The sequence below is a fragment of the Macrotis lagotis genome, chromosome 2, assembly GCF_037893015.1.
Source record: "Macrotis lagotis isolate mMagLag1 chromosome 2, bilby.v1.9.chrom.fasta, whole genome shotgun sequence".
NCBI lineage: Eukaryota > Metazoa > Chordata > Mammalia > Peramelemorphia > Peramelidae > Macrotis > Macrotis lagotis.
This window is the reverse complement of record NC_133659.1, coordinates 185,531,225-185,544,010: the sequence shown is the minus strand read 5'-3', so window position 1 is coordinate 185,544,010 and position 12,786 is coordinate 185,531,225. Positions and strand designations below refer to the sequence as shown.

The 12,786-nt window shown below is 44.9% G+C and overlaps 1 protein-coding gene across 1 annotated transcript; it reads left to right on the top strand.

Annotated features, from left to right (window-relative positions):
* The first annotated feature begins 343 nt into the window (after window positions 1-343).
* Window positions 344-9,695, top strand: RUNDC1 (RUN domain containing 1). Its single transcript, XM_074223816.1, has 5 exons — window positions 344-859; window positions 4,290-4,448; window positions 5,682-5,880; window positions 6,076-6,192; window positions 6,285-9,695. The coding sequence occupies exons 1-5, from the start codon at window positions 380-382 to the stop codon at window positions 7,148-7,150; spliced, it is 1,821 nt and encodes a 606-aa protein (XP_074079917.1). The 5' UTR covers window positions 344-379; the 3' UTR covers window positions 7,151-9,695.
* The last annotated feature ends 3,091 nt before the right edge of the window (window positions 9,696-12,786 follow it).

Here is a 12,786-nt window from a genome sequence, read left to right as displayed (position 1 = left end):
GAATCCCTAATAATGAATTTTTAATAGGAGGGAAAAGTTCCGCCAAATTAAGTCAATGCCCCCCCACACACACACTGGCAAACAACGTCTTTCCATGGATTCTTCTTTTGGGCCAAGTTCACCCTGCGCTCAGCGCAGTGCACACGCTGGAAGGAAGCAGACAGGGAAGGGGCAGCTTGAGCCGCGGAGGCGCGGGCGGCCTCGGCCGAGGCACGGCTGAACGAGCCCTTTCAGACCGCTCCGGGCTCCCGAGCCCCAGGAGGGCGCGGCCGCCCGGCCCCGCCCGCGCCGGGACACGCCCCCCCCCCCCCGCGGCTCTGGCGCGCGGCGTTGCCATGGCAGCGAGGGGGCGCGGCGGCGGGGACGCGCTTCCGGGAAGATGGCCGCCGCAGAGGGGACGGCGGCTGCCCCGGAGCCCAAGGCCGAGGCCGAGGGCGAGGAGGCGGAGGCGTCGCCGCCGCCGTGCGAGGCGGTGAGGTGGGCGCCGGTGGGCGCCGTGGCCGAGGCGCGGGCGGCGCAGCGCGAGGAGGAGGGCTCCGAGGGCCGCGCGGGCTCCGGCCCCTCGTCGCCGCCCGAGTCCCCGGGCCGGGCGCTGCGGCGGCTGCGGGCCGAGCGGCGGCGGCTGGACTCGGCGCTGCTGGCGCTGTCCTCGCACTTCGCGCAGGTGCAGTTCCGCCTGCGGCAGGTGGTGCGCGGGGCCCCGGCGGAGCAGCAGCGCCTGCTGCGCGAGCTCGAGGACTTCGCCTTCCGCGGCTGCCCGCACGTGCTGGGCTGGGGCGGCCCCGCGGACGCGGCCTCGGAGGAGCAGGACGGAGACCGGCCGCGCCGGGGGCCCCGGGGGCCGCGGCCCCACGACCCGGTGAGCGGGGGCGCCCGCCGGAGGGGGAGCCGGGAGGGCATGCCCGCCGGAGGGGCCCGAGCTGGCAGGCGCTGGGCAGGGCCCGCGGCCCGAGCCTCTGACCCCGCGGGCCGGCCTGGTGGGTCGTGGGGAGGGTTCGCCTCCGTGCGGGGGCCCCACACCTGGCAGCCCAAGGCGGGCACGAAAGCCGAAGAAGTGTACGGGTTGGAGGAAGCAGCACAGTAAAAGCTGCCCCCTGGGGCAGTGCCCCTGCCTCTTTGGGCCTGCTTCCTCACCTCCGATGTGAAGGGGGCACTTATAATCTCTGAAGGCCCTTCTAGTTCTCTCTGATTGTGTGAATGATGAAGATCCGTCCCGTGGCTTATTTGGGTAGCGTGCCAGCAGCTGCCATCCTTTTCAAAAGCGTTAGGCTTTGTCCAGGCAAGACCAGTGTTGACTTGATGCAAGGAGGTAATTTATAAAGGCTTGGAAGTAGCAGTCCAGAGATTCCGGATGAGGTTTGGCCATGATTTCCTAAAAGATCTGGAAGACGGTCCTAAATCTTCTCTCTGACTGAGGATTTTTAAATTGTCTACCCACTGAAACTTCAATCTTGACTTATTTGGGCATTTTAACTTGCCCCCCATAAGTACTCACAACCTTAGGTTGAGGTCCTCTTAGTGATCAGTCAATTCATGGAATAATCTAACCTTGTATTCTTTACCACTGGAAACTTCCTTTCTAGATTGACTCTAAGATGGCCCAGGTATACACAACTTCATATGCCGAGGGCTCTTCTAGATCTCTTAGACATGCATTTAGTTTGTTGTTAAGTCACATACACATTCCCACATATGGCTTCCTTCCCACCAGAAAGTGAAGTCCTGGAAGCTTCTTATCAACAAAGAATGTTGACCTATTTCTTTTAATCTGCCTAGTGTACTCTCTACTCTTTGCTCTCCCACCATTCTTCTCTTCCCTTCTCTACAGACCCTGGAAGAAGCCGTTCCCTCCTCTCACCCAGACTTGTTTGGCCCTGGTTGATACACAGAATCTTAGGAAACCTCTTTTTCTGAAATAGGTGTGCTGTGATGGTGATCAAGCCCCTCATTCCAGAGTATTAACACCAATTATCCCACCTGCATTTGATAATTTTTTTGTACTTGTTTTGGTTTTGTTTTTGTTTGTTTTGCAAGACTGTGGGATTAAGTGATTTGCCCAAGATCACACAGCTAGGTAATTATTAAGTGTCTGATAATAGATTTGAACTCAGGTCCTCCTGAGTTCAGGGTCGGTGCTCTATCCTTTCTATTTGTTTGTATCTGCTTTAAGAAATCAGTGGAAGGAGCAGCTAGGTGGCACAGTGGACAGAACACCTGACTCCTGGAGTCAGGAGTACCTGAGTTCAAATCCGGCCTCAGACACTTAATAATTACCTAGCTGTGTGGCCTTGGGCAAACCATTTAACCTATTGCCTTACAAAAACTAAAAAAAAATCAGTGGAGAATTTACTATGGTGCAGGGTGCCAGAGGGGTGTGTGTGTGTGTGGGGGGGTCTATGTATAAAGAGAGAAACAGACATTTTTTTACCTTGCCGCATTTTTCTAGTGTTCCTTATAATTTACTCTTGTTAATCATATTGTGTAATACCATATTGTTCTTGTCCTGTTAGAGACAGTTTTCTGCAGAGACTGTCAATAACAGTTCTTTTTTGTTGCTGGGTTTTTTGTTGTTTTTTTTGTTTGTTTTTTGCTTTTATGTGCAAAGAGTTAAGATACTTTGAAAAAGAAACTTCCCCCTTCTCTCCTGTGGCTGGTTAGACAACTTTTCATGGCCAAGAGTTCAAGACTGAAAGGAATCTATGGTCAGATTCATAGTTGACACTGCTGTGATTTCCTGAGGCTGTTCTGACTATTCTAGAGAAGGGGAAATTGTGTGATTTTTATTTAGAGCAAACTAAAAGCAATTGATTCATTTATAAAATATCATGACATTAATTTGCTGTTTTTGCTTTGTTCTTTCTCATGCCTTACATCCGCAGGGATTGGTAAGTGCCACTTTAAGGCTATATCCTGTATCTTTGTGGACAAACTGAAATTAAAGGCTTAAAATGCTGTGATTTTCCATGCATTTAAAGATGTATAGTTTTCTTCTGTAAGAAAAATGAGGAGGGGGTGGCTAGGTGGCGCAGTGGATAAAGCACCAGCCCTGGAGTCAGGAGTACCTGGGTTCAAATCCGGTCTCAGACACTTAATAATTACCTAGCTGTGTGGCCTTGGGCAAGCCACTTAACCCCAGTGCCTTGCAAAAACCTAAAAAAATGAGGCTAGGATTATGCTTTCCAGAATAAGTCTGAAATGTCTTAATTGTACATTTTTAAAAAATAATTCCCTGCATAAAATGGATGCTCAAAATGAGGATAGGGAGTGCCAAGGGAAAGAGTCTGAAACCTAGAGACTTTTAACTAGAAGTTCCCTCTATTCTGCCTTACCCCTCATTTAGCATTTGGCTTTCCAGCTCCATCAGTCCCCTGAGTATCCAAGAATGAAAAAAGAGATCACTATACATGTCTTTCCTTGATCTGGTGGTCAGTCTTTCAGCAAACATTTATTGAACACCTACTGTGTGCTAAATGCTAGAGTAGTTGGCATTCCTCACTCAGGAATGCACTGCTTCATGGAGGAGACAGTATGCAAACAACCTTGCACAAATAAGCTAGAGATGGATGGATGGAAAAGATAAACTGGGGAAAATCTTAGGTGGAAAGCACTAAGATGAAGGAGGACTGGGAACAGCTTCCAGCAAAGGGTTGTTAAAAGTCACAGAGTTTGGAAAAATGAAAGAGGTAGTGAGAGCGGGTATATCTTTTTCTCTTATTTTACTCAGAGGAGAACAAACATTTCATTCTCCACTTAGGATGAGCCATTAGTACCATAACACAATACATTGCCACATTTGACATTTAGTGGATAGGAGCAAAAATGACCTTTTATTCTTGCCTCTTCCCCAAACAGAAATTGCTGGGAGGTAGAGAGGGAACAACCCAGGAACTAAGCAGGGGAGATCCTTGAGTGATGTATCCTCAGACAAGGCTCTAGATTATGGAGTCTAGAAGCTAAATGTGCTGGCAGTCATGGGTGGAGCCCATTAGAGAGGTGATAAGAAATCAGATTTGAATGATTTGCCCTACTCATCTAGTACTGAGTTTTTTCCCTAAGACTTCTGTAGATTCAATATGAGCTAGTGGCAGTGTTGCCTAAGGAAAATATGGAGACCCAGGAAACCACCTTGGCAGAGATATCAACTAATTACTTCCTCCCTGACAGTCCAGTTAGGATGAATCAATTAGAATAAAAGGCTCTATAGAGTCCTGCCAAAGAGAGACAAACCATCCCCTGAACCACTCCTTTCCATGCTTAACATAAGCATCCTGGTTTTTTCCTTATTTTAGAGTGAACAGGAAAAACAAGAGCGTGTGGAAGCCCAGAGAGAGAAGCAGCGAGAGCTCATTGTTCAGCTCAAGACTCAGCTAGATGACCTGGAAACCTTTGCCTACCAGGAGGGCAGCTATGACTCCCTACCACAGTCCATGGTCTTGGAAAGACAGCGGGTAAGTACGTCCTAGAGGTTCCTCTGACGCTGTCCTTGGTTGACATGTGCCCCCCCCTTTTCTCCTTTACTGATGACATTGTTTCAGCTGGTTCTTCCCAGAACTCTTTTTGGGTTACTTCCTTCCCCTACCACCAGTCACTTTTTTAGGAGAAGGAACATACTTTAATATAGCTTATCATAACTGAGCATGGAGTTATTAATCAGTAGGTTTATGAACCATTATTTAAATATATTTAATGTATTAAAATTATTTTACAACACTAGCTACATTTCTATTGGCATACACACTGAAAACAATCCTTTTCCCTTGGGAATACTCCTGCTCCAGAAGTATATGGGAGGCAGGTCAGCCAAAGGCTACATGACTGATTCAGAGCTCCAAAAGGCTTGAATGGATTTCTCACAAATTCTGAAAAAGTGGCCAGATTATTTTTCTCTCAGATTTGCCCCAATATTCCTCATTGTTAACTGATATTTTTTTCCCTCTAGTCACCTTGGACTTCTAGTTCCTTAGTTGACCAGAAATTTGAAGAAATTGGAATAAGTATGCTGGGGCATTTGGGAAACAAATTTCAATTATATCCCATCTAATATCATTACTTGGTTTTACAAAAATATCACAAAGAGGCAGATAATTCAGTTTCACAGCACCTGTTGTGGCATTATGATGACATTAACATCATTCTAATGCACTCCTAATATTATTGGGCAACTTCAAGAACGGGCTCTAGTGGTCCTATGTCATAGAGACCACAAGTGAAACAGAAGGTTTAGAAACTTTGGTTTAATCCACTGTAGTACCATTTTCACCTGTTATGGGCTTGGGAATCTGTATGTCTCCCCCTTGTGGAACTCCATTTTTTAATTTTTGTCTTTCATTTTTGAAGAAGACCATGACATCCAGGAGGTGATGCCATGACAAGCACGTGAATTAGATTTGAGTTTCGGGGGAGGGGGGAATGCTGTGCTAATAAGTTCACCAGTCTCACTTTCTCCCCAGATCTATCTGGGTCCAGTGGCCAGGTGTAGATCAGGACAACTAGAGATGGCTCTGGTTTCGAGATTGTCAGGTTTAAGTGGCTTTCCCAAAGTCAACCAGCTAGTAACAGTCAAGTGTCTGAGGTGGGATTTGAACTCCCATCCTCCTGACTTCAAGACCAGTGCTGTAACCACTGCATCACCTAGCTTCCCTTTTGGTAAATGGTATGTCATTGCTTGTAACCTAATGCAGGTGATCATAGATGAGCTAATAAAGAAGCTGGACATGAATCTGAATGAAGACATTAGTTCACTGTCTCCTGAAGAGCTCAGGCAACGTGTGGATGCAGCTGTGGCCCAGATAGTCAATCCTGCCCGAGTGAAGGAGCAATTGGTGGAACAGCTAAAAACTCAGATCCGAGACCTGGAAATGTTCATTAACTTCATCCAAGGTCAGTAGGCCTGCTAAGGCAAGAGGTAAGAACGCCTCAGAATCACAATTCTGTGTCTGTATATTTGGGACACCAGTGACAACAACCCCTTAGGATTTAGTAAATGATTATAATAAATAAAATATTATCTTACTCCATCCCAGCCTTTTTCTCAGAAAGGCTAAGTAAGTCCCTTCTTGTGACTTTGTATTCCAGATGAAGTGGGAAGCCCCCTGCAGACAGGAGGTGAACACTGTGAGTGCAGGACATCAGGGAAGTCAGGAAACGGCTCCTCTAGGGTTGGTACTCGATTACCTTCCGGAAATAAAAAAGGTGAGGGTGGCCTAGTCCTTGGCAGTTCTTAGCATGTCTGAGGTGTGGGCAAGATGTGCCTCTCACTGACAGGTGATTATTTCTTTCCACAGCGAATGCTGAAGAGGCGAGGAAGATCCGAGAGACTGGGCTGCACCTGATGCGGCGAGTGCTGGCTGTGCTCCAGATCTTTGCAGTGAGTCAGTTTGGCTGCACTGCTGGTCAGATCCCTCGAACCCTGTGGCAGAGGGACCAGACTGATAGGGACTATTCTCCTCTACTGAAGAGGCTAGAGGTCTCAGTGGACAGGGTGAGGCAGCTAGCACTGAGAAACCAGATGCCTGATCATGTCATCAGCAGCACCAGCCTTCAGGACATCCCCCTTGGGGGCAAAGATGAACTGACAGTGGCAGTGCGAAAGGAGCTCACCATGGCCATGAGAGACTTGCTGGCCCATGGACTGTACGCCTCCTCACCAGGGATGAGTCTTGTGATGGCACCTATTGCTTGCTTGCTCCCCTCCTTCTCCTCTGCCCCTCAGACCATGCACCCCTGGGAGCTCTTTGTGAAATACTACAATACCAAGAATGGCCGAGCTTTTGTGGAATCTCCTGCTCGAAAGCTGTCCCAGTCCTTTGGGCTGCCTGTGACTGGGGGTACTGTTGTTACCCCCAAACAGAGCTTGTTAACTGCCATCCATGTAGTGTTGACTGAACATGACCCGTTTAAGCGCAGTGCAGACTCCGAGTTGAAGGCTCTGGTGTGCATGGCCCTGAATGAGCAGCGTTTGGTGTCTTGGATCAACCTGATCTGCAAATCCGGAGCACTCATTGAACCACACTACCAGCCTTGGAGCTATATGGCCCACACAGGCTTTGAAAGTGCCCTGAATCTACTCAGCCGTCTGAGCAGCCTCAAATTCAGCCTCCCTGTGGACTTGGCTGTCCGACAGCTCAAGAACATCAAAGATGCCTTTTGATGACCATGCCCTTGTCCCTGACCAGTGCCTCTCCACAGGCCAACCGATAGAGATGGGTTACCACTTTGCTACATGAGGCTGAGGAAGTAGGAGAAAGAAGCTGCTAGGTTACAGATTAACTATTTCTAGGCTTGGCATAAATGATCAGTCCTAGTGCCTCTAAATCTGTTACCCACACTTAGCACCTTAGAAATTCACCCTGAAAAGCCCCTGGTTGAAAATGCTGTGCCCTGATACATGGTCATCACCTGCCTGTGTGTATCTAGGTGCACATGTGGATGAACATGGTCTTTTCTCCCAGAGGCATCTTTGCCTTCCCAGCTGCTCTATTGACCTACAGGTGCCCTTATCAGAAGTTTAGCAAAGCCAGGAGTGAATTCATCATGTGACAATGAAAGTGAGGGTTAGCAAAGATGTGTTTCCACCTATGAAGAGAGAATTTAAGCCCAACATTCTGTTGCTCAAATGAGAGGCTCCCCATTTTTTTTTTATTGTATACACTTGACCAACCCCCAATAAGATGAACATTTCCACATAGAGTTGAACGGGAAAAAATTCTACCTGAACTAGATCTCTATACATACAGCTCGATTTTTCTTTTAATCATCATCTGCTCCTTAATGGGGGGGACAGCTGAGTACACATAATAGAGTACTGGATTGAGTCAGCAAGACTTACTTGAGGAAGTCAATTAACCCGTCTGCCTCAGTTTTCAGTTCTGTAAAAATAGGGGTGATAGCACCTACCTCCCTGGGTGGTTGTAAAGGTCAAGTGAAATAATGTTTGTGAAGCTCTTTGCCAAACTAAAGCACTATATAAATGCTAGCTATTTTATCATTGTTAATTATTTTTTTTTAAAGCACGACCCAAAGCCAGACTGTTTTGTGACCATAGTTTCTCCTTTGCACCCAAAGATGCTCTTTGTGCCAGTAGTTTCTGTACCTTTCCTCTGGGTAAGCCAGTGAATATAATTTGAAAAAAATGCATTCTCTTACATTTCTGATAGAAATTCAGACAGAGCTGTAAGGGAGTTAGCCACATTTTTTTTTTATTTGTTTTTATTTTAAATGAAGCAGTTTGAAAACATTTAATCTTGTAAAGATTAGAGCCTAAATCTCAGTGAGCAAATGTTTTATCAATTTATATGTCATGACAGATATATTCTCTGACTTTTTTTTTCTTTTATCTACCCACCTACCTTTCAGCAAGATTTTTGAATCCCTAGGGATTTGAACCAGATTTCTCAGAGGCAGAGCTCTTAGTAATGTTCTGTTAGGGACTTTCATGCCAGGACAGACTTGTATCAACTTTTCCTTAATTTAGGAGCTATCTTGGTACAGCCTATCTTGGAGACTGGGAGAGAAATAAAGTCTGACCTAGCTTTTTTCTCCCTCCAGGGAAGGTATAGGTCTAGGGAAGGCTCCCCCTTTAGTGGGGTTTTGATGCTGGTTTGCTGATAATTATTCCCAAAAGTGAAGTGGGAAGAACTGATTAGCTATTTCTAGAACTGACCTATTTAGAACTTATCTCTTGAGTCTTTTTATTCCACTACTTTTTCAATCAGTTTGTGACAAATGTCAGTATATAACTGTCCAAAGCTGTGAATGTACAACTTTATGGACAAGCCTCTGGTTACTCTTGTAAAAGCTTTGTCTTCAGTTACATGTGTGCAATTGTGGGATGATCTTGTGTCTGTTGGGCTATACGGTGCATTTTAACTTAATTATTTTTTTCACAAATGTTAACTTATATTTAAAATTGTGTTGATTTTGATCCTAATTTATCAGTTGTGTGATAGAATAAATGTAAATGTTGTGGTCATAACCTCTCTTCCTTGCTGACAAAGCCAGAGCATTTAGTGGGAAGTGTTTCCTTGAAAGCTGGATTTTTGACAAGTATTAAGCATTTCAGTCCCTCTAGCAAGCAGCTCCAATCCTTTGATAAGCTCTGCCTTTTGCAGAAGGGGATATCCAGAGGAGTAAGGCCACTGGAGTTGTTGGTTAAAAATAAATTGTGCTTTCAACTTGTAGCAAGTAGGTACACTAGAATGAAAAGACCCTAGGGGGACAAGGAAACAAAATGTTCCTAATTCTCAAAGGAAAGAAAATAAATTATTTAAGATTGTAATATTGTGGGGCGGAGTCAGGATGGCGGAGTGAAGGCAGGAAATCCCAGCAACTCTCCCCCAGATCATTCCAAGTGCTTTTAAGTAATAACCAAATTCTAGAGAGGTAGAACCCACAAAAAGACTGAGCGAAACAATTTTCTGACCCAAGAAAACTTGGAAAATCTGCAGGAAAGGTCTGTAACACAGAGGTTGGAAAGGATGCAGTGTTGGGCTGGAGCAAACCAGCTCCAGCCATCCTGGAATAGCCCGTGTGGGGCACCTGGGTCCCTGGCAGCAGGGGCGGCTTCCAGACCTCAGGCCAGGGATTGTCAAGGATAATTTGAAAGGTCAGTGGGAAAGCTGCCACCCTAGAATGAGCACACAGTCCAGGCCAATGCAGAACTAGAAGTAGGCTTATGAGGTCCAGGCCTCAGAACTAGAAGTAGGCTTAGGGAGCCCCCCCAGCAGCTGCTTCCAGAGCACTCATTCCACAGATGGTAAGGGGGCTTGGGGGAGACTGCAGACGTCTCTCTGCTATCTCTGAGACAAGATTCTGTTGTTTTGCCTATACTCGGATGCCAGTCTCAGAAAGGGGAGCTTTACTTCCAAAGCAGAGCAGAGACTCTCCTCACAGCTCCAGGACAGAGGGGAATGCTTGTGGTCACCCACAGACTAGAGCACAGGCCAGGAGAGCAGTCAGAGGCTCTCATAAGACCTGGGAGGAATTGAGGTTCCTGGGGAGGGTGTCCTGAAGAGAGCTGCAAAAACTCCAAAAGCTTGGGAAAGTGCATCCTCTACTCTGAAAGCAGAGCCCCAACTTACAAAGAGTTAAAATCAGATTATAGATTGGGGAGATAAGCAAACAACTGAAGAAAATGAATAATCATAGACAGTTACTTTGGTTTCATGGAGGATCAAAACACACACTCGGAAGATAACAAAGTCAATGCTTCTGTATCCAAAGCCTCCAAGAAAAGTAGGAATTGGTCTCAGGCTATGGAAGAGCTCAAAAAAGAATTTGAATAGCAAATAAGGGGGGGCTAGGAAAAATTGGGAAGAAATGAGAGTGATGCAGGAAAATCATGAAAACCAAGTCAGCAGCTTGGTGAAGGAAATAGAAAAAAAACACCAAAGAAAATAACTTGGATTACAATCCAGTATCAATTGCCCAGCAAAACTGAACATTCTCTTTCAGGGAAAAAGATAAACATTCATTGAAATAGGAGACTTTCAAACTTTGCTGTTGAAACAATCAGAGCTGAACAGAAATTACAGGACTCAGGTGAAGCTCAGATAAAGAACAGGAAGGGCAAATCATGAAGGACTTGATGTTGGACAGTTAGTATTCCTACATGGGAAGATGATACAGATAACTCATGAACCTCATTTATTAGGGCAGTTGGAAGGAGCATATATAGACAAAACACAGGAGGGAGCTGAAAATGAAGGTATATTAAAAAGATGGAAAGGAATGTGCTGGGAGAAAGAGAAAGGAGAGGAAGAATGGAGTAAGTTATTTCCCATAAAAGGCAAGAAAAAGCTTTTTCAGTGGAGTGAAAGGGGGGGAAAGGGGGGGGGGAATGAGTGAGCCTTCCTTCTCATCAGAAGTGTCTCAGAAGGACAGCTAGGTGGCACAGTGAATAGAGCACTGGCTCTGGAGTCAGGAAGACCTGAGTTCAAATGTGGCCTCAAGACACTTAATAAAAGCCTAGCTATAATGACCCTGGGCAAGTCACTCTTAACCCCATTGCCTTAAATAATAAGATTTTTTTTAAAAAGTAACTCAGAGGGAGCAGCTAGGTGGTGTAGTGGATAGAGCACCAGCCCTGGAGTCAGGAGTACCTGAGTTCAAATCAGACCTCAGACACTTAATTACCTGTGTGGCCTTGGGCAAGCCACTTAAGCCCATTGCCTTGCAAAAACCTTAAAAAAAAAAAGTAACTCAGAGAAGAAATAACATACATACTCAATTTAGTATAGAAATCTATCATCCCAGAAGAAAATAGGAGTGGAAAGGGATGGAAGACAGGGAACAGAAGGAGGGGAGTGGATGGTGTAGGACTATAGTGATAAAAGAGAAGGAAGGTCATGGGACAGGGTAGTCAGATACAACACACTTTTGTGGAGAAACAGGGAGAAAGGAGAGGGAAAATAGAGGGATTGGGGAAGAATAAGATGGAGGGAAATAGCCATTACATAGAAAGATAGATAGATAGATAGATAGATAGATAGATAGATAGATAGATATAGATGTATGTATAAATATAGCAAATGGGGAGAAAAAAATGAAGCAATTTCTCTGATGGGCTTAAGGTAAAGAATGCTATCCATCCCAAAGACTGAACTGATGGTATCTTAATTTAGACTGAAGTACACTTTTTTTAATCTCATTTTTTTTGAGGTTTCTCTTTCTTTGTGTGTGTATGTGGGGGAGGGTATGTTTACTTTTACAGCAAGACTACTGTAGTAATGTGGAAAATTTTTTAAAAAGAAAATAGCAAAAAAAAGTGCAATATTGTAATATTACCTTTTAAGTAGTACAATATTTGTGTTGAGGCTCCAAGATAATTTACTGTCTTTGTAATTTTGCATGAAGAAGAGGAAACTCCTATTACTATGGGCAGTTAAGCCTCTACAGCTTTTCTAACCTGTCCTCATAACAAAAGTTATATATCTTGACAGTCATAAAAAATTTTTTTAACAAGACATAGGACAATTATAATCTTCATAGAGAGAAATATTATGTATGAGTACTTAAACATTTGGAGGTCTATTTCAATTATGTTGAACTTGTTTTCCAAACCAAAATGCTTCCAGAGTGTGAAAGTGAATTTTTCCTTGTTATGTATGTTCACCAGTAACATCTACCACAAAAATAAAGTTTTCATAGGGAAAAAAATAAATGTGCTACTCTTCCCTAAGAAGGACCCCAAACAGTAAGCTGTCTCTGGCTACCCAGGTAATTTTCTGCCAGCATTATCAGGAAATTGACAGGGGAAAGATTTCTTCAATGCCTCAAGGAGGGAATCATAGTATTTCACAGATTCCTCTTCTCTAGCAGGACCTCTTCCTCCACTTTCCTCTACTTCCCCTAAAGTTCAGTCCCTGTACTGAATATGAACTCATAGCTGATATGCACAGCTGTTCTTAACTATGCAGAAGGAATCTGAAATACAAACTATATGGAGGATGTAATATGTATTCATTCAACAAATATTAAGCATTTGTAGTGTGCAGTGTCCTGTCCTAGACAACATGCACAGATAAGGTATTAGCAAGCTCCTGCCTTGTCTTGTCTATACATTAAATGGTAATATTATCACTTAGTTAGACACAGGCTTAAAACATTAGCTTTCTGGCTTTCTGCTTCTTCCAACCTGCAGGTCCCATTTTGAGACATTTGTCACTGTTTGCTGTTCACCTTTTCCAACTTAGAAGCAAAGGCCAAGTGCTCTTTCAAAGTTCTAAACCCATCCATTGCAATAGCCATCAGCCTGACACCCAGGATGGGATTCTCTGGGTTCTATAG